Raw genomic sequence first — 20,800 nt, forward strand, 5'->3', positions numbered from 1 at the left:
CCAAGCATCTGCCTCTAACCCTAGGAAGCTCTTTGCTACCTTCTCCTCCCTCCTGAATCCTCCTCCCTCTCCCCCCTCCTCCCTCTCTGCGGATGACTTCGTCAACCATTTTGAAAAGAAGGTTGACGACATCCGATCCTCGTTGCTAAGTCAAACGACACTGCTGGTCCTGCTCACACTGCCCTACCCTGTGCTTTGACCTCTTTCTCCCCTCTCTCTCCAGATGAAATCTCGCGTCTTGTGACGGCCGGCCGCCCAACAACCTGCCCACTTGACCCTATCCCCTCCTCTCTTCTCCAGACCATTTCCGGAGACCTTCTCCCCTACCTCACCTCGCTCATCAACTCATCCTTGACCGCTGGCTACGTCCCTTCCGTCTTCAAGAGAGCGAGAGTTGCACCCCTTCTGAAAAAAACCTACACTCGATCCCTCCGATGTCAACAACTACAGACCAGTATCCCTTCTTTCCTTTCTCTCCAAAACTCTTGAACGTGCCGTCCTTGGCCAGCTCTCTTGCTATCTCTCTCAGAATGACCTTCTTGATCCTAATCAGTCAGGTTTCAAGACTGGGCATTCAACTGAGACTGCTCTTCTCTGTGTCACGGAGGCTCTCCGCACTGCTAAAGCTAACTCTCTCTCCTCTGCTCTCATCCTTCTAGACCTATCTGCTGCCTTTGATACCGTGAACCATCAGATCCTCCTCTCCACCCTCTCCGAGCTGGGCATCTCCGGCACCGCCCACGCTTGGATTGCGTCCCTACCTGACAGGTCGCTCCTACCAGGTGGCGTGGCGAGAATCTGTCTCCGCACCACGTGCTCTCACCACTGGTGTCCCCCAGGGCTCTGTTCTTGGCCCACTCCTATTCTCGCTATACACCAAGTCACTTGGCTCTGTCATATCCTCACATGGTCTCTCATATCATTGCTATGCAGATGACACACAATTAATCTTCTCCTTTCCCCCTTCTGACAACCAGGTGGCGAATCGCATCTCTGCATGTCTGGCAGACATATCAGTGTGGATGACGGATCACCACCTCAAGCTGAACCTCGGCAAGACGGAGCTGCTCTTCCTCCCGGGGAAGGACTGCCCGTTCCATGATCTCGCCATCACGGTTGACAACTCCCTTGTGTCCTCCTCCCAGAGTGCTAAGAGCCTTGGCGTGACCCTGGACAACACCCTGTCGTTCTCCACCAACATCAAGGCGGTGACCCGATCCTGTAGGTTCATGCTCTACAACATTCGCAGAGTACGACCCTGCCTCACACAGGAAGCGGCGCAGGTCCTAATCCAGGCACTTGTCATCTCCCGTCTGGATTATTGCAACTCGCTGTTGGCTGGGCTCCCTGCCTGTGCCATTAAACCCCTACAACTCATCCAGAACGCCGCAGCCCGTCTGGTGTTCAACCTTCCCAAGTTCTCTCACGTCACCCCGCTCCTCTGCTCTCTCCACTGGCTTCCAGTCGAAGCTCGCATCCGCTACAAGACCATGGTGCTTGCCTACGGAGCTGTGAGGGGAACGGCACCTCCGTACCTTCAGGCTCTGATCAGGCCCTACACCCAAACAAGGGCACTCCGTTCATCCACCTCTGGCCTGCTCGCCTCCCTACCTCTGAGGAAGCACAGTTCCCGCTCAGCCCAGTCAAAACTGTTCGCTGCTCTGGCACCCCAATGGTGGAACAAGCTCCCTCACGACACCAGGACAGCGGAGTCAATCACCACCTTCCGGAGACACCTGAAACCCCACCTCTTCAAGGAATACCTGGGATAGGATAAAGTAATCCTTCTAACCCCCCCTTAAAAGATTTAGATGCACTATTGTAAAGTGGTTGTTCCACTGGATATTATAAGGTGAATGCACCAATTTGTAAGTCGCTCTGGATAAGAGCGTCTGCTAAATGACTTAAATGTAAATATATATCTTTTTTTTTGGGGGGGGGGGGTTAGAAGGATTACTTTATCCTATCCCAGGTATTCCTTAAAGAGGTGGGGTTTCAGGTGTCTCCGGAAGGTGGTGATTGACTCCGCTGTCCTGGCGTCGTGAGGGAGCTTGTTCCACCATTGGGGTGCCAGAGCAGCGAACAGTTTTGACTGGGCTGAGCGGGAACTGTGCTTCCGCAGAGGTAGGGAGGCGAGCAGGCACCAAAGTAAACGTAGTTTGGTGAGGAAAGTGCAAATCAATCCCAGAACAACAGCAAAGGACCTTGTGAAGATGCTGGAGGAAACCGGTACAAAAATATATTTTTCCACAGTAAAACGAGACCTATATCAACATAACCTGAAAGGCCACTCAGCAAGGAAGAAGCCACTGCTCAAAATCCGCCATAAAAAAGCCAGACTACGGTTTGCAACTGCAAATGGGGACAAAGATCGTACTTTTTGGAGAAATGTCCTCTGGTCTGATGAAACAAAAATAGAACTGTTTGCCATAATTACCGTCGTTATGTTTGGAGGAAAAATGGGGGGTGGTTGCAAGCCGAAAAACACCATCCCAACCGTGAAGCACGGGGGTGGCAGCATCATGTTGTGGGGGTGCTTTGCTGCAGGAGGGACTGGTGCACTTCACAAAATAGATGGCATCATGAGGAAGGAAAATGATGTGGATATATTTAAGCAACGTCTCAAGAAATCAGTCAGGAAGTTAAAGCTTGGTCGCAAATGGGTCTTCCAAATGGACAATGACCCCAAGCATACTTCCAAAGTTGTTGCAAGGCTTAAGGACAACAAACAAGGTATTGGAGTGGCCATCACAAAGCCCTGACCTCAATCCTATGGAACATTTGTGGGCAGAACTGAAAAAGCGTGTGCGAGCAAGGAGGCCTACAAACCTGACTCAGTTACACCAGCTCTGTCAGGAGGAATGGGCCAAAAGCTTCCCACAAAACTTATTGTGGGAAGCTTGTGGAAGGCTACCCAAAACGTTTGACCCAAGTTAAACAATTTAAAGGCAATGCTACCAAATACTAATTGAGTGTATGTAAACTTCTGACCCACTGGGAATGTGATGAAAGAAATAAAAGCTGAAAAAAATAATTATTTCTGCTATTATTCTGACATTTCACATTCTTAAAAAAAAGTGGTGATCCTAACTGACCTAAAACAGGGATTTTTTTACCAGGATTAAATGTCAGGAATTGTGAAAAACTGAGTTCAAATGTATTTGGCTAAGGTGTATGTAAACTTCCGACTTCAAGTCGAAACAGGAAGTTCCGGGCAGGCTCCAGACACAATGAAGTCTGCAGAACTGTGCTCTGAAGACGATAGCTTGTGTGTCCGTTTCAAAAGTATTACTAAAGGTATGCATTAGCACGTTTAAACCTTCTAAATCTTAAGAACATGTCGTAACATGTTAGGTAACAAATCCGTCAAGGTATTATCGCGTTTGTTAAAGGTTTTATGAGGTGTTATTTTTGTGCTAAACCGAGTGAGTGAAGAACGTGATTAAAAACGATTTTATCTAGCTAGCTAAGTTTAGACTTTGGGTTTGTCAGAGTGAATGAATGTACATTATTTCGTCAATGTAATTTCATAAAGAATCAATTGATTTGACATGTATTTTATTTGATATATGTTCACGAGCTGGTAAAATGGCGGCGCCTCTCGGTCTGAGTCAATAGACTTGCAGGCAGTGCAGATGCACCAGAGAGACAATTTCAGGGTTGTTCTACTGTTTAGAAGCAGAATGTCATGTTCATCTGATTTCTACATGTCACTGTAACAATATTCACACACATTCAGTGTCTATATTTATCTAGAATTGTTACTATGGTGTGAATGGGAAATACAATCGGTTGTGAGTGAAATAGTGGAAAATATTACATAGTTCTGCCTCAAACTGCAACCTTGTATTAATTGTTTATTTAGTAAATTATGCATTAAGGTGAATTTTAGAAAGTCTGCTATGGCGTAACTGCACATAGAGTGAACATTTTTAATAAGGTTTACATGGAGAAAATAAGACATCTGAAAGGAAAATGGAGGCCGTCCTGTCAGCAAAATATATTAGACATAAACCCTCCCTGAACGCTTGAAAAAAATAAAAATAAAGACGCCACCTCCATACCCCAAAATAATAATTAAAACAAAGTGGATAGTAGAGAACATGTTTACCCTCACTTCTTGGACAGACCAGAGCCTTTAGATATGCCATTTTAGAAACTGTTCTTCATCCTGTAAGCATTGCATGGCAACGCAGGAATTTTGATAGCATACAGGGCTGCGGGCCAGGAGGTTGTGGGTTCACAGACCACTGTGAACAAGAGTAAGGGTGGATAGATCTCTTTTATGGTAAAAGCAGTGCCGTCTTTCGGATGGGACGTTAAACGGGTGTCCTGACTCTCTGAGGTCATTAAAGATCGCATGGTACTTATCATAAGAGTAGGGGTGTTAACCCCAGTGTCCTGACTAAATTCCCAATCTGGCCCTCATACCATCATGGCCACCTAATCATCCCCAGCTTCCAATTGGCTCATTCATCCCCATCCTCTCCACTCTAACTATTCCCCAGGTCGTTGCTGTAAATGAGAGTGTGTTCTCAGTCAACTTACCTGGTAAAATAACGGTTAAATAAAATTGCAAGAACATCTATCATCATATTTGTTTTTTTAATACCACACTAGAATGGAGAGAGGCCTATGAGAGGCCTATGTGGTCATCTTACATTTCTCCAATGCTATATCAGTATTTTGTTTGCAACGAAACTGTCCCTGTTTGCAAATAATTTAATCTGAGACCATCTGACATGATTGGTTTACAGTAGGTGGGGGCGGGAGGTCCAGTATAAACTCTAACTCACTTCCTTCACAACAGCTCTGCTCCGTTAAGCGCAATAAGTATGAAAGCCCTGATGTCTGCGGAGGATGCATCTGCAGTAAATGCTGTATGGCCACTTCAGATATCGGATGGACCATCCAGAGTCTTTTAGCAGAGAAATGTAAATCTCTAACTGCTGGCTACTCTCATTCTGTGTCTTTAACCCAACAAGTATTTCCCTAAAAGCTGTCTGGGTTTAAACATCTTCTATTGTACAGAAAGTGAATAGCTTAATACATTGGTAGTGACAGAATTAGATTACTTCCCAAGAAAAGTCTTTTTTTGTCTCCTGGGCTATAAAAGGTTGTAGCTCAGCCTCTGAATGTCAAAGAAACGAAGTCACGTCTTTCCTGGTTATTTGTCAGCTTGTTTCTAGCGTAAAGCAGTGCGGACCAAAACACTGTTATAGATCCCTTGATATAATCAGATCAGTTTTATTTTCTTCATGTTAATCTAACAAGGGGTAGGCCTGTGCTTTTTGACATCTTCAATAAAAGAGGCCTATGGCATAACCCCTCAAGTGGAGTCTGGGTTTTAACTCAACAGCCCTTCACTGACATGGAGGTAGGCTATTTAAAGAGTGTGTGGTAGGTGGAGGAATAGGCTAGTCCGCAAGCAAGATAGTGTATTTTTGGGGGACTTGGCCTAATCAACAACAACAAAATGTGAAGAAGCCTTTCACTCTCTTCCTCAACTGCCACCATAGGCCGACACAGCACAGCCATTGGTTAGGATAGGCCGACAGCACAGCCATTGGTTAGGATAGGCCGACACAGCACAGCCATTGGTTAGGATAGGCCGACACAGCACAGCCATTGGTTAGGATAGGCCGACACAGCACAGCCATTGGTTAGGATAGGCCGACAGCACAGCCATTGGTTAGGCAGCATTAAACACGTTTTGGCTCAACAAGCACAGAGCAGGCCGTTGCTCAGGGTTGGAATAACCTTTGCAGTGTGTAATGCAGCCTAGTTGTATTTACACCATCCCAGCAACTATCTTAGAAATACAGTATAACTTTGCTCTGTGGTTCTCCCAGCATGCACTTCGTATCCTATAGGCCAGGGCTCTCCAACCCTGTTCCTGGAGAGCTACAGTCCTGTAGGCTTTCGCTCCAGTGAAAACTTGGAGTGAAAACCTACAGGAGGCTATCTCTCCAAGAACAGAGCTGGAGTTAAAACCTACAGGAGGGTAACTCTCCAGGAACATGGTTGGAGTGTAAACCTACAGGAGGGTAGCTCTCCAGGAACAGGGTTGGAGTTAAAACCTACAGGAGGGTATCTCTCCAGGAACAGGGTTGGAGTGTAAACCTACAGGAGGGTAGCTCTCCAGGAACATGGTTGGAGTGTAAACATACAGGAGGGCAGCTCTCCAGGAACAGGGTTGGAGAGCCCTGCTTTAGCCTATAGGCTATGGATCATTTTATTGACACTACACTAAATAGCCTACAGGCACACTTGATATTGCGCGCCCAGCAGCGAATCAGAGATGAGGGGCGGCATCGGGCACACATTGATATATAGCCAATCAGCGTTCAGGGTTCAAACCACCCAGTTTATAAAGCCTAATAAGCAACTCATTCTTAAACACTGAGAAATATTGACATTTCATCAATTGTAAATGACATGACCCTCTTCTGGACTAGATTAAAACAATACTAAACCCTCCCCTTGACTGACATTGAAAAAGCATAACCCTCATTTTCTTCCAGGTAACCATTCTGTACATTTAGATCCATCTCTTATTTGTGTCATTTAAAGGGTGAATTTTGTCTGATTTGAATGAATGTTTTGTTGTCAATGTTTAGCTATCTGATCTATTGAAATTAGATAATTGAACAACAAAAAAATAGTATATATTTTGAGGACAAACAATGTGCCAGAACTGTCAAGATTGTTTTCTGTTTCTCTTTATTACTACAGGCTGACTCAGATTAAGTCTGAGGCCGGTAACATCAACAATGAGGACAAACCCAGCCTGCCTCTCTCCTTCCACACTGAGTCCAAACCTACAGTCACTGGGTCCTGATTATGACAGTGGAGCCCAGTTTGCACTGCAGGATCCAGAGATGGCATCAGTGAAGCTGGAAGACTGCAGTCAAACACTGGAGCTGAATGTCAACATTAAAGAGGAAGCGGAGGAGGAGAAGATTGGGACATCTGTTTCTCATGGTAAGAGCAGGTTCCTCATAAGTTAGACTGGGCCATAAGTTATGGAGGTCTAACGCTAGGAGAGACTAAAGAAGAGAAGTAGACAAACTGCCAGTGTTTTGAAGTTCTATGAAATGAGTCTGTGTAGTTTACTAACCCTTGTGATAGTGAGAGGAGGATGATATGAAATTAGTCTGTGTAGTTACTAACCCTTGTGATAGTGAGTGGAGGATGATTATGGATAATTATTTTCACCCCTTTTGCCTTGGACTGTTACCAGGGTTCGGGTCAATTCCAGATAATTCAGGAAATACACTGAAATTCCAATTCTCTTCAATGCTTCTCAATTAGCAGCATGTGGAATTGGATTTAGGTTTACTTTCTGAATTGATTGAAATGGAATTGACCCCAACCCTAACTGTTACCCTCTTTTAGAATAGTTTTATTCTCCTGTATTGTGCAGCCTACTGATATGAATTCATATGTCACCTGGTACAGCCAGAAGAGGACTGGCCACCCCTCAGAGTCTGGTTCCTTTCTAGGTTTCTTCCTATGTTCCTGCATTCTAGGGATTTGTTTTCTAGCACACCAACTCATTCAAGGGTTTTTACTATTTTCTACATTGTAGAATAACAATGAAGACAAACTATGAAATAACACATGGAATCATGTAGTAACCAAAAAAAAAAATCAAAATATATTATTCAAAGTAGCCACCTTTGCCTTGATGACAACTTTGCACACTGTTTGCATTCTCTCAACCAGCTTCACCTGGAATGCTTTTCCAACAGTCTTGAAGGAGTTCCCACATATGATGAGCACTTGTTGGCTGCTTTTCCTTCACTCTGCGGTCCAACTCAGCACAAACCATCTCAATTAGGTTTAGGTCGGGTGACTGTGGAGGGCCAGGTCATCTGATGCAGCACTCCATCACTCTCATTCTTGGCCAAATAGCCCTTACACAGCCTGGAGGGGTTTTGGGTCATTGTCCTGTTGAAAAACAAATGATAGTGGGACTAAGTGCAAACCAGATCCATGTGTATAGTGGCTTGCGAAAGTATTCAATCCCCCTTGGCATTTTTCCTATTTTGTGGCCTTACAACCTGGAATTAAAATTGATTTTTGGGGGGTTTGTATCAGTTGATTTATACAACATGCCTACCACTTTGAAGATGCAAAATATGTTTTATTTTTATTACAGTCAGAAATACTCCTCAGCACCCCCCAGGTAAAGAAGCAGGATGTGGAGGTCCTGGGCAGGATTGGTTACGCATGATGTGTATCGCTGTAGAATGCTGTATTTGTATTTTTGTTTTTATTATGGATCCACATTAGCTGCTGCCAAGGCTGCTGCTACTCTTCCTGGGGTCCAACATGCCTACCACTTTGAAGATGCAAAATATTTTTTATTTTGAACCAAACAAAAACAACTTGAGCGTGCATAACTATTCACCCCCCCCAAAGTCAATACTTTGTAGAGCCACCTTTTGCAGGAATTACAGCTCTTGGGGTATGTCTCTATAAGCTTGGCACATCTAGCCACTGGGATTTTTGCCCATTCTTCAATGGAAAACCGCTCCTCCAGCTCCTTCAAGTTGGATGGGTTCCGCTGATGTACAGCAATCTTTAAGTCATACCACAGATTCACAATTGGATTGAGGTCTGGGCTTTGACTAGGCCATTCCAAGACATTTAAATGTTTCCCCTTAAACCATTCGAGTGTTGCTTTAGCAGAATGCTTAGGGTCATTGTCCTGCTGGAAGGTGAACCTCCGGCCCAGTCTCAAATCTCTGGAAGACTGAAACAGGTTTCCCCTCAAGAATTTCCCTGTATTTAGCGCCATCCATCATTCCTTCAATTCTGACCGGTTTCCCAGTCCCTGCCGATGGAAAAACATCCCCACAGCATGATGCTGCCACCACCATGCTGCACTGTGGGGGTGATGAGAGGTGTTGTGTTTGCGCCTGAAATAGCATTTTCCTTGATGACCAAAAAGCTACATTTTAGTCTCATCTGACCAGAGTACCTTCCATATGTTTGGGGAGTCTCCCACATGCCTTTTGGCAAACACCAAATGTGTTTGCTTATTTTTTTCTTTAAGCAATGGCTTTTTTCTGGCCAGTCTTCTGTAAAACCCAACTCTGTGGAGTGTACGGCTTGAAGTAGTCCTATGGACAGATACTCCAAGCTCCGCTGTGTAGCTTTGCAGCTCCTTCAGGGTTATTTTTGGTCGCTTTGTTGCCTCTGATTAATGCCCTCCTTGCCTGGTCTGAGTTTTGGTAGGCGGCCCTCTCTTGGCAGGTTTGTTGTGGTTCCATATTCTTTCCATTTTTTAATAATGGATTTAATGGTGCTCTGTGGGATGTTCAAAGTTTCTGATATTTTTTTTATAACCAACCCTGATCTGTACTTCTCCACAACTTTGTCCCTGACCTGTTTGGAGAGCTGCTTGGTCTTCATGGTGCCGCTTGCTCTTGCTTAGTGCTGTTGCAGACTCTGGGGCCTTTCAGAACAGGTGTAAATATACTGAGATCATGTGACACATAGATTGCACACAGGTGGACTTTATTTAACTAATTATTGTGACTTCTGAAGGTTATTGGTTGCACCAGATCTCGTTTTGGGGCTTCATAGCAAAGGGGGTGAATACATATGCATGCACCACTTTTCCGTTTGTAATTTTTTGAAACAAGTAATTTTTTTCATTTCACTTCACCAATTTAAACTATTTTGTGTATGTCCATTACATTAAATCCAATAAAAATCAATTTAAATTACAGGTTGTAATGCAACAAAATAAGAAAACCGCCAATGGGGATGAATACTGTTAAAAGGGACTGTACGTGTGTATAGTGCGTATGTTATCGTGTACGTATGCATGCATGTGTCTGTGCCTATGTTTGTGTTGCTTCACAGTCCCCGTGGTTCCATAAGGTGTTTTTTTTATCCGTTTTTTAAAATCTAATTTTACTGCTTGCATCAGTTACTTGATATGGAATAGAGTTCCATGTAGTCATGGCTCTATGTAGTACTGTGCACCTCCCATAGTCTGTTCTGGACTTGGGTACTGTGAAGAGACCTCTTGTGGCATGTCTTGTGGGGTATGCATGGTTGTCCGAGCTCTGTGCCAGTAGTTCAAACAGACAGCTCGGTGCATTCAACATGTCAATACCTCTCACTTTGAGCCAGGAGAGATTGACATGCATATTATTAATATTAGCTCTCTGTGTACATCCAAGGGCCAGCCATGCTGCCCTGTTCTGAGCCAATTGCAATTTTCCTAAGTCCTTTTTTGTGGCACCTGGCCACATGACTGAACTGTAGTCCAGGTGCGACAAAACTAGGGCCTGTAGGACCTGCCTTGTTGATGGTGCTGTTAACCTGTTTAGGATAGGGGGCAGTATTGACACGGCTGGATAAAAAACGTACCCGATTTAATCTGGTTACCACTCCTACCCAGTAAGTAGAATATGCATATACTTATTACACATGGATAGAAAACACCCTAAAGTTTCTAAAACTGTTTGAATGGTGTCTGTGAGTATAACAGAACTCATTTGGCAGGCAAAAACCTGACAAGGTTTCAGGCAGGAAGTGGCCTGTCTGACAAGGTGTCGTTCTTCTTGTCTCTGTTTATTGAAGAGTGAGGATCTTAGCTGTCCCGTGACACTTCCTACGGCTGCCATAGGGTCTCAGAAGGCGGCAAAAAGCTGAGTCGTGGCTTTGCAGGCTCTGGCTGAAAAAAAGTAGCGCGTTTGGGTAGTGGCTGGTTACAGTACTGTGAGACTCAGGCGCGTGCCCGCGTCGACCGAAAGCTTTGTTTACTTTCCTCAGTTTAGCTAAATGGACATTCCCGGTCGGAATATTATCGCTTTTCTACGAGAAAAATGGCATAAAATGGATTTTAAACAGCGGTTGACATGGTTCGAAGTACGGTAATGGAATATTTAGATTTTTTTTGTCACGAATTGCGCCATGCGCACGACCCTTCATTACCATTTCAGATAGTGTCTGGGACGCACGAACAAAACGCCGCTATTTGGATATAACGATGGATTATTTTGGACCAAACCAACATTTGTTATTGAAGTAGCAGTCCTGGGAGTGCATTCTGACGAAGACAACAAAAGGTAATCAAACTTTTATAATAGTAAAGCTGATATTGGTGAGTGCTAAACTTGCCGGGTGTCTAAATAGCTAGCCCGTGATGCCTGGGCTATGTACTTAGAATATTGCAAAATGTGCTTTCACCAAAAAGCTATTTTAAAATCGGACATATCGAGTGCATAGAGGAGTTCTGTATCTATAATTCTTAAAATAATTGTTATGCTTTTTGTGAACGTTTATCGTGAGTAATTTAGTAAAATGTTAGCGAATTCCGCGGAAGTTTGCTAGTTCTGAACGTCACATGCTAATGTAAAAAGCTGTTTTTTTTTTATATAAATATAAACTTGATTGAACAAAACATGCATGTATTGTATAACATAATGTCCTAGGGTTGTCATCTGATGAAGATCATCAAAGGTGAGTGCTGCATTTAGCTGTCTTCTGGGTTTTTGTGACATTATATGCTAGCTTGAAAAATGGGTGTCTGATTATTTCTGGCTTGGTACTCTGCTGACATAATCTAATGTTTTGCTTTCGTTGTAAAGCCTTTTTGAAATCGGACAGTGTGGTTAGATTAACGAGAGTCTTGTCTTTAAATAGCTGTAAAATAGTCATATGTTTGAGAAATTGAAGTAATAGGATTTTTAAGGTTTTGAAAATCGCGCCACAGGCTGCAAGTGGCTGTTACGTAGGTGGGACGAATTCGTCCCGCCTAGCCCATAGAGGTTAAGAATGCAGAGCAGTGCTTTATTATGGACATTATGTTTTGACCATGACAGTTCACAATCCAACAATTACCACATGATTTATTACAAGGTTTAATTGAGGTTTAGGGTTTATTGAATGATTTGTCCCAAATACAATGCTTTTAGTTTTATAAATATTTAGGGCTAACTTATTCCTTGCCACCCACTCTGAAATTACCTGCAACTCTTTGTTAAGTGTTGCAGTCATTTCAGTCGTTGTAGTAGCTGACGTGTATAGTGTTGAGTCATCCACATACATAGACACACTAGCCTTACTCAAAGCCAGTGGCATGTCGTTAGTAAAGATTGAAAAAAGCAAGGGGCCTAAACAGCTACCCTGGGGAATTCCTGATTCTACCTAGATTATTTTTGAGAGGCTTCCATTAAATTACACCCTCTGTGTTCTGTTAGACAAGTAACTTTTAATCCACATTATAGCAGGGGGTGTAAAGCCATAACACAAGTTTTTCCAGCAGCAGACTATGATCGATAATGTCAAAAGCTGCAATGATGTCTGACAAGACAGCCCCCACAATCATTTTATCATCAATTTCTCTTAACTTCTATGGGCTATGTGGGACGCTAGCATCCCACCTGCGGGACACAGCCAGTGAAATATCAGGGCGGCAAATTCAAAACAACAAAATGTCATAATTCAAATTTCTCAAACATACAACTATTTTACACCATTTTAAAGATACACCTCCCCTTAATCCAACCACATTGTCCGATTTCAAAAAGGCTTTACGGCGAAAGCATAAAGTTAGATTATGTTAGGACAGTGCCAACACAAGAAAAACCACACAGCCATTTTCCAAGCAGTAGAGGGGTCACAAAAACCAGAAATACAGCTAAAATTAAGCACTAACCTTTGACGATCTTCATCAGATGACACTCCTAGGACTCAATGTTACACAATACATGTATGTTTTGTTCGATAAAGTTAATATTTATTTCCAAAAACCCCATTTTACATTGGCGCGTGATGTTCAAAAAATATTTTGCCTCCAATACTGCCGGTGAATCAGCACAACAATTTACAGAAATACTCATCATAAACGTTGATAAAATATTAAACTTTTATTCAAAGAATTATAGATAAACATCTCCTTTATGCAACCGCTGTGACAGATTTCAAAAAAGCTTCACGGGGAAAGCACACTTTGCAATAATCTGAGTACGGCGCTCAGAAAAAGACATCAAGCAATACAGATACCCGCCATTTTGGAGTCATCTAAAATCATAAATAGCATTAGAAATATTCACTTACCTTCGATGATCTTCATCAGAAGGCACTTCCAGGAATCCCAGGTCCACAATAAATGTTGTTTTGTTCGATAAAGTCCATAATTTATGTCCAAATACCTCCTTGTTGTTTGCGAGTTCAGTAAACTACTCCAAATGTAGGAAGCGCGCTGAAAATTTCACGACAAAAAGTTATATTTATGTTCGTTGAAACATGTCAAACGTTGTAAAGCATCAATCTTTATGGCCTTTTTAACGTAAAACTTCAGTAATATTCCAACCGGACGATTCCAATGTCTTGAAAAACGTTATGGAACACAGCTACCCCTCACGTGAATGCGCGTAATTGAGGCCATGTCATTCTCTCGGTCATCAGACTCCAGGAGGTCTTGTTCGCTCTCTGTTGACTGCAAAAGCCTGAAACACATTCTAAAGACTGTTGACATCTAGTGGAAGCCTTAGGAAGTGCAAATTGAACCCTAAGTCACTGTATACTGAATAGGCCCAGTCTTGAAAAACTACAATCCACTTCCTGGTTGGATTTTTTTCTCAGGTTTTTGCCTGCCATATGAGTTTTCTTATACTCACAGACATCATTCAAACAGTTTTAAAAACTTCAGTGTTTTCTATCCAAATCTACTAATAATATGCATATCCTACGTTCTGAGCCGGAGTAGTAGGCAGTTTAATTTGGGCACCTCATTCATCCCATCTACTCAATACTGCCCCGGGGCCCAGAAAGGTTAACCAATCAATTATTTGTGTAAGTTTTGTGCTTGTTGAGTGTCCTTCCCTATAAGTGTGCTGAAATTCTGTTGTCATTTTTTTTTTACTGTGAAATAGCATTGTACAGTGGGGGAAAAAAGTATTTGATCCCCTGCTGATTTTGTACGTTTGCCCACTGACAAAGAAAGGATCAGTCTATAATTTTAATGGTAGGTTTATTTGAACAGAGACAGAATAACAACAAAAATATCCAGAAAAACGCATGTCAAAAATGTTATAAATTGATTTGCATTTTAATGAGGGAAATAAGTATTTGACCCCCTCTCAATCAGAAAGATTTCTGGCTCCCAGGTGTCTTTTATACAGGTAACGAGCTGAGATTAGAGCACACTCTTAACCTCTCTAGGCTAGGCGGGACGAATTCGTCCCACCTACGTAACAGCCACTGCTATCCTGTGGCGCGATTTTCAAAACCTTAAAAATCCTATTACTTCAATTTCTCAAACATATGACTATTTTACAGCCATTTAAAGACAAGACTCTCGTTAATCTAACCACACTGTCCGATTTCAAAAAGGCTTTACAACGAAAGCAAAACATTAGATTATGTCAGCAGAGTACCAAGCCAGAAATAATCAGACACCCATTTTTCAAGCCAGCATATAATGTCACCAAAACCCAGAAGACAGCTAAATGCAGCACTCACCTTTGATCTTCATCAGATGACAACCCTAGGACATTATGTTATACAATACATGCATGTTTTGTTCAATCAAGTTCATATTTATATCAAAAACCAGCTTTTTACATTAGCATGTGACGTTCAGAACTAGCATACCCCCCGCAAACTTCCGGGGAATTCGCTAACATTTTACTAAATTACTCACGATAAACGTTCACAAAAAGCATAACAATTATTTTAAGAATTATAGATACAGACCTCCTCTATGCACTCGATATGTCCGATTTTAAAATAGCTTTTTGGTGAAAGCACATTTTGCAATATTCTAAGTACATAGCCCAGGCATCACGGGCTCGCTATTTAGACACCCGGCAAGTTTAGCACTCACCATAATCATATTTACTATTATAAAAGTTTGATTACCTTTTGTTGTCTTCGTCAGAATTACACACCCAGGACTGCTACTTCAATAACAAATGTTGGTTTGGTCCAAAATAATCCATCGTTATATCCGAATAGCGGCGTTTTGTTCGTGCGTTCCAGACACTATCCGAAATAGTAAAGAAGTGTCGCGCGCATGGCGCAATTCGTGACAATAAAATTCTAAGTATTCCATTACCGTACTTCGAAGCATGTCAACCGCTGTTTAAAATCAATTTTTACGAAATTTTTCTCGTAGAAAAGCGATAATATTCCGACAGGGAATCTCCTTTTCGGCAAACAGAGGAAAAAATCCCAAAGGCGGGGGCGGTCGGGGTCATGCGCATAAGCCAGTGTCCCTTGATCGGCCACTTGAGAAAGGCGATAATGTGTTTCAGCCTGGGGCTGGAATGACGACATTCTGTTTTTTCCCGGGCTCTGAGCGCCTATGGACGACGTGGGAAGTGTCACGTTAGAGCAGAGATCCTTAGTAAATGATAGAGATGGAAAACAAGTTCAAGAAATGGTCAGACAGGCCACTTCCTGTAAAGGAATCTCTCAGGTTTTGACCTGCCATTTGAGTTCTGTTATACTCACAGACACCATTCAAACAGTTTTAGAAAATTTAGGGTGTTTTCTATCCATATGTAATAAGTATATGCATATTCTAGTTACTGGGTAGGAGTGGTAACCAGATTAAATCGGGTATGTTTTTTATCCAGCCGTGTCAATACTGCCCCCATATCCTAAACAGGTTAAAGGGAGTGGTCCTAACCGCAGCTTGTTACCTGTAAAAAAGACACCTTTCCACAGAAGCAATCAATCAATCAGATTCCAAACTCTCCACCATGGCCAAGACCAAAGAGCTCTCCAAGGATGTCAGGGACACGATTGTAGACCTACACAAGGCTGGAATGGGCTACAAGACTATCGCCAAGCAGCTTGGTGAGAAGGTGACAACATTTGGTGCGATTATTCGCAAATGGAAGAAACACAAAAGAACTGTCAATATCCCTCAGCCTGGGGCTCCATGCAAGATCTCACCTCGTGGAGTTGCAATGATCATGAGAGCGGTGAAGAATCATCCCAGAACTACACGGGAGGATCTTGTCAATGATCTCAAGGCAGCTGGGACCATAGTCACCAAGAAAACTATTGGTAACACACTACGCCGTGAAGGACTGAAATCCTGCAGCGCCCGCAAGGTCCCCCTGCTCAAGAAAGCACATATACATGCCCGTCTGAAGTTTGCCAATGAACATCTGAATGACTCAGAGGACAAATGGTGAAAGTGTTGTGGTCAGATGAGACCAAAATAGAGCTCTTTGACATCAACTCAACTCGCTGTGTTTGGAGGAGGAGGAATGCTGCCTATGACCCCAAGAACACCATCTCCACCGTCAAACATGGAGGTGGAAACATTATGCTTTGGGGGTGTTTTTCTGCTAAGGGGGCAGGACAACTTCACCGCATCAAAGGGACGATGGACGGGGCCATGTACCGTCAAATCTTGGGTGAGAACCTCCTTCCCTCAGCCAGGGCATTGAAAATGGGTCGTGGATGGATATTCCAGCATGACAATGACCCAAAACACACGGCCAAGGCAACAAAGTAGTGGCTCAAGAAGAAGCACATTAAGGTCCTGGAGTGGCCTAGCCAGTCTCCAGACCTTAATCCTATAGAAAATCTGTGGAGGGAGCTGAAGGTTCGAGTTGCCAAACGTCAGCCTCGAAACCTTAATGACTTGGAGAAGATCTACAAAGAGGAGTGGGACAAAATCCCTCCTGAGATGTGTGCAAACCTGGTGGCCAACTACAAGAAACGTCTGACCTCTGTGATTGCCAACAAGGGTTTTGCCACCAAGTACTAAGTCATGTTTTGCAGAGGGGTCAAATACTTATTTCCCTCATTAACCTGTTAGGGCTAGGGGGCAGTATTTACACGGCCGGATAAAAAACGTACCCGATTTAATCTGGTTATTACTACTGCCCAGAAACTAGAATATGAATATAATTATTGGCTTTGGATAGAAAAAACCCTAAAGTTTCTAAAACTGTTTGAATGGTGTCTGTGAGTATAACAAAACTCATATCGCAGGCAAAAACCTGAGAAGATTCTGTACAGGAAGTACCCTCTCTGACCATTCCTTGGGCTTCTTGGCTCTGTTTATTGAAAATTTAGGATCTTTGCTGTAACGTGACACTTCCTACCGCTCCCATAGGCTCTCAGAACCCGGGAAAAAGCTGAATGATGTAATTCTAGCCGCTGGCTGAAACACATTAGCGCCTTTGGTAAGTGGCCGATCAGAGGGCCATCAGACTGAGGCTCGTGCACGAGGGGATCCCATGTTTTTATTTTCTCTCTCTTTGAACGTAAACACGCTTTCCCGGTCGGAATATTATCGCTTTTTTACGAGAAAAATTGCATAAAAATTGATTTTAAACAGCGGTTGACATGCTTCGAAGTACGGTAATGGAATATTTAGACATTTTTTGTCACGAAACGCGTCGTGCGCGTCACCCTTCTTTACCCTTTCGGATAGTGTCTTGAACGCACGAACAAAACGCCGCTATTTGGATATAACTATGGATTATTTTGAACCAAACCAACATTCGTTATTGAAGTAGAAGTCCTGGGAGTGCATTCTGACGAAGAACAGCAAAGGTAATAACATTTTTCTTATAGTAAATCTGACTTTGGTGAGGGCTAAACTTGTTGGGTGTCTAAATAGCTAGCCCTGTGATGCCGGGCTATCTACTTAGAATATTGCAAAATGTGCTTTCACCGAAAAGCTATTTTAAAATCAGACATAGCGAGTGCATAGAGGAGTTCTGTATCTATAATTCTTAAAATAATTCTTATGTTTTTTGTGAACGTTTATCGTGAGTAATTTAGTAAATTCACCGAAAGTTTGCTAGTTCTGAACGTCACATGCTAATGTAAAAAGCTGGTTTTTGATATAAATATGAACTTGATTGAACAAAACATGCATGTATTGTATAACATAATGTCCTAAGATTGTCATCTGATGAAGATCATCAAAGGTTAGTGCTGCATTTAGCTGTGATTTGGGTTTATGTGACATTATATGCTAGCTTGAAAAATGGGTGTCTGATTATTTCTGGCTGGGTACTCTGCTGACATAATCTAATGTTTTGCTTTCGTTGTAAAGCCTTTTTGAAATCGGACAGTGTGGTTAGATTAACGAGAGTCTTGTCTTTAAAATGGTGTAAAATAGTCATATGTTTGAGAAATTGAAGTAATAGCATTTCTAAGGTATTTGAATAACGCGCCACAGGATTCCACTGGCTGTTACGTAGGTGGGATGAAATCGTCCCACTGGCCCTAGAGAAGTTAATTGAAATGCATTCCAGGTGACTTCCTCATGAAGCTGGCTGAGAGAATGCAAAGCTTTCATCAAGGCAAAGGGTGGCTACTTTGAAAAATCTAAAATATATTTTTGATGTCTTCACTATTATTCTACAATGTAGAAAATAGTAAAAATAAAGAAAAACCCTGGAATGAGTAGGTGTCAACTTTTGACTGGTACTGTATATCACACCAACTGACTGGTTCTTCTGATGTTGTTCACACAGGAGACCATGTTGAGACATTCTCTACATCCAGAGAGCAACAGCAGGAAGATCACAGAGCTACGAGGTCTCACCCCTGCCCACATTGTGAGAAGATTTTCCCATTTCTATCAAAGCTAAAAGTACACCTCAAAATACACACAGGAGAGAATCTTTATTCCTGTACTGACTGTGGGAAGAGATTCACAACATCAAGGGCTCTGACACTTCATCAGAGAGTGCACACAGGAGTGAAGCCTTACTCCTGCTCGTACTGTGGAAAATGCTTCACAACATCATCTGAGTTAACAGTTCATCAGAGAACACACACTGGAGAAAAGCCTTATATCTGCTCTGACTGTGGGAAGAGTTTCTCCCACCTGTGTAACTTTAAAGCACACCAACGTATACATGCAGGAGAGAAGCCGTACTCCTGCTCTGACTGTGGGAAGAGTTTCTCTCAACAGAACCATTTAAAATCACACCAACGTATACACACAGGAGAGAAGCCTTACTTCTGCTCTGACTGTAGGAAGAGTTTCTCCCACCTGTGTAACTTTAAAGCACACCAGCGTATACATGCAGGAGAGAAGCCGTACTCCTGCTCTGACTGTGGGAAGAGTTTCTCTCAACAGAACCATTTAAAATCACACCAACGTATACACACAGGAGAGAAGCCTTACTACTGCTCTGACTGTGGGAAGAGTTTCTCTCGATTGGATACCTTAAAATCACATGAACGTATACATACAGGAAAGAAGCGTTACTACTGCTCTGACTGTAGGAAGAGTTTCTCCCACCAGGGTAGCTTAAAAAAACACCAACGTATACACACAGGAGAGAAGCCTTACTCCTGCTGTGACTGTGGAAAATGCTTCACAGCATCATTTGATCTAAAAGTTCATCAGAGAACACACACTGGAGAAAAGCCTTACATCTGCTCTGACTGTGGGAAGAGTTTCTCTCAACAGAACCATTTAAAAACACATCAACGTATACACACAGGAGAGAAGCCTTACTACTGCTCTATCTGTGGGAAGAGTTTCTCTCAACAGAACAACTTAAAAACACACCAACGTATACATAAAGGAGAGATGCCTCATCAGTTCTCTCAGACCAGCTAAGATTAAAATCACTCCATCACTCAATTTTCATCTCATTGCTTGACTTGGACTGAAATAGGTGCCGGTACTGTTTTATATTTAGCTTCCACCACATACATCATTCATAAGTAAATTATCTGTTATAAAATATAAATTGCTATGTGGTATTCACTGGACTTAAACTTCATTGTGTTCTGTGACATTTTAATCACTGTGTTTTAGAGATGATCTCTTTATCTATGTATGTTTCTACTGTGAGGTTAACACACGTCTAGCAGCTTTAATTAGCCTGGCATAGGTTGTTATTCTATTCCTATTATACGGTAATTCATCAGTTCTGCCCCACAAAGGAAAATGTCAATAAACTCACTGATGTACTTTATGGTCTGCAGATTCAGTTTGTTATAGTTTCCATATTGTTGGAGAGTCAGGGGTTGTACACTGTTATTAAAATAACAAGAATGATCAAATTTCATCTGTCAATAGTTCTTTTTTTACGACTACAGAATTTTCAGTTTCAGAGAAGTATTTTTAACTATTGGACAAGTAAAGATAATTTGGACAAGTGGCAAAAAAAGATAATGTCAAGCCCTGACATACTTAAGAAGGTACAAACTGCACTTTATATACTAAAGTATGTGGACACCCCTTCAAATTAGTGGATTTGGCTATTTCAGCCACACCCGTTGCTGACAGGGGTATAAAATCGAGCACAATGCCATGCAATCTCCATAGACAAACATTGTCAGTAGAATAGCCTTACTGAAGAGCTCAGTGACTTTCAAAGTGGCACCATCATAGGATGCCACCTTTCCAACAAGTCAGTTTGTTAAATTTCTGCCCTGCTAGAGCTGCCCCAGTCAACTGTAAGGGCTGTTCTTGTGAAGTGGAAACGTCTACGAGCAACAAGGTCTCAGCTGCAAAGTGGTAGCGCATAAAAATTGTCTGTCCTCGGTTGCAACACTCACTACCGAGTTCCAAACTGCCTCTGGAAGCAACGTCAGCACAAGAACTGTTTGTCGGGAGCTTCAATGAAATGGGTTTCCATGGCCGAACAGCCACACACAAGCCTAAGATCACCATGCACAATGCTAAGCGTCGCTGGAGTGGTGTAAAGCTCACCGCCATTAGACTCTGGAGCAGTGGAAACACGTTCTCTGGAATGATAAATCACGCCTTACCATCTGGCAGTCCGACGGAAGAATCTGGGTTTGGCAGATGCTAGGAGAACGCTAC

The 20,800-nt window shown here is 42.6% G+C and overlaps 1 protein-coding gene across 2 annotated transcripts in view; it reads left to right on the forward strand.

Annotated features, from left to right (window-relative positions):
- Positions 1 to 19,944, forward strand: part of LOC106575349 (zinc finger protein 501-like) — a 28,316-nt gene extending 8,372 nt beyond the window's left edge. Inside the window, exons 1-3 of one of the 2 annotated variants that reach the window (XM_014151834.2) lie at positions 3,197 to 3,297; positions 6,736 to 6,984; positions 18,486 to 19,944. In XM_014151834.2, the coding sequence (XP_014007309.2) occupies positions 6,774 to 6,984; positions 18,486 to 19,585 (1,311 nt within the window). In that variant the 5' untranslated portion in view covers positions 3,197 to 3,297; positions 6,736 to 6,773 and the 3' untranslated portion in view covers positions 19,586 to 19,944. Of the gene's footprint in view, positions 1 to 3,196; positions 3,298 to 6,735; positions 6,985 to 18,485 lie in introns of those variants that run through there. The other variant, XM_045696777.1, reaches the window with a different exon arrangement.
- Positions 19,945 to 20,800: the final 856 nt, after the last annotated feature.

Source organism: Salmo salar, chromosome ssa16, assembly GCF_905237065.1.
Source record: "Salmo salar chromosome ssa16, Ssal_v3.1, whole genome shotgun sequence".
Taxonomy (NCBI): domain Eukaryota; kingdom Metazoa; phylum Chordata; class Actinopteri; order Salmoniformes; family Salmonidae; genus Salmo; species Salmo salar.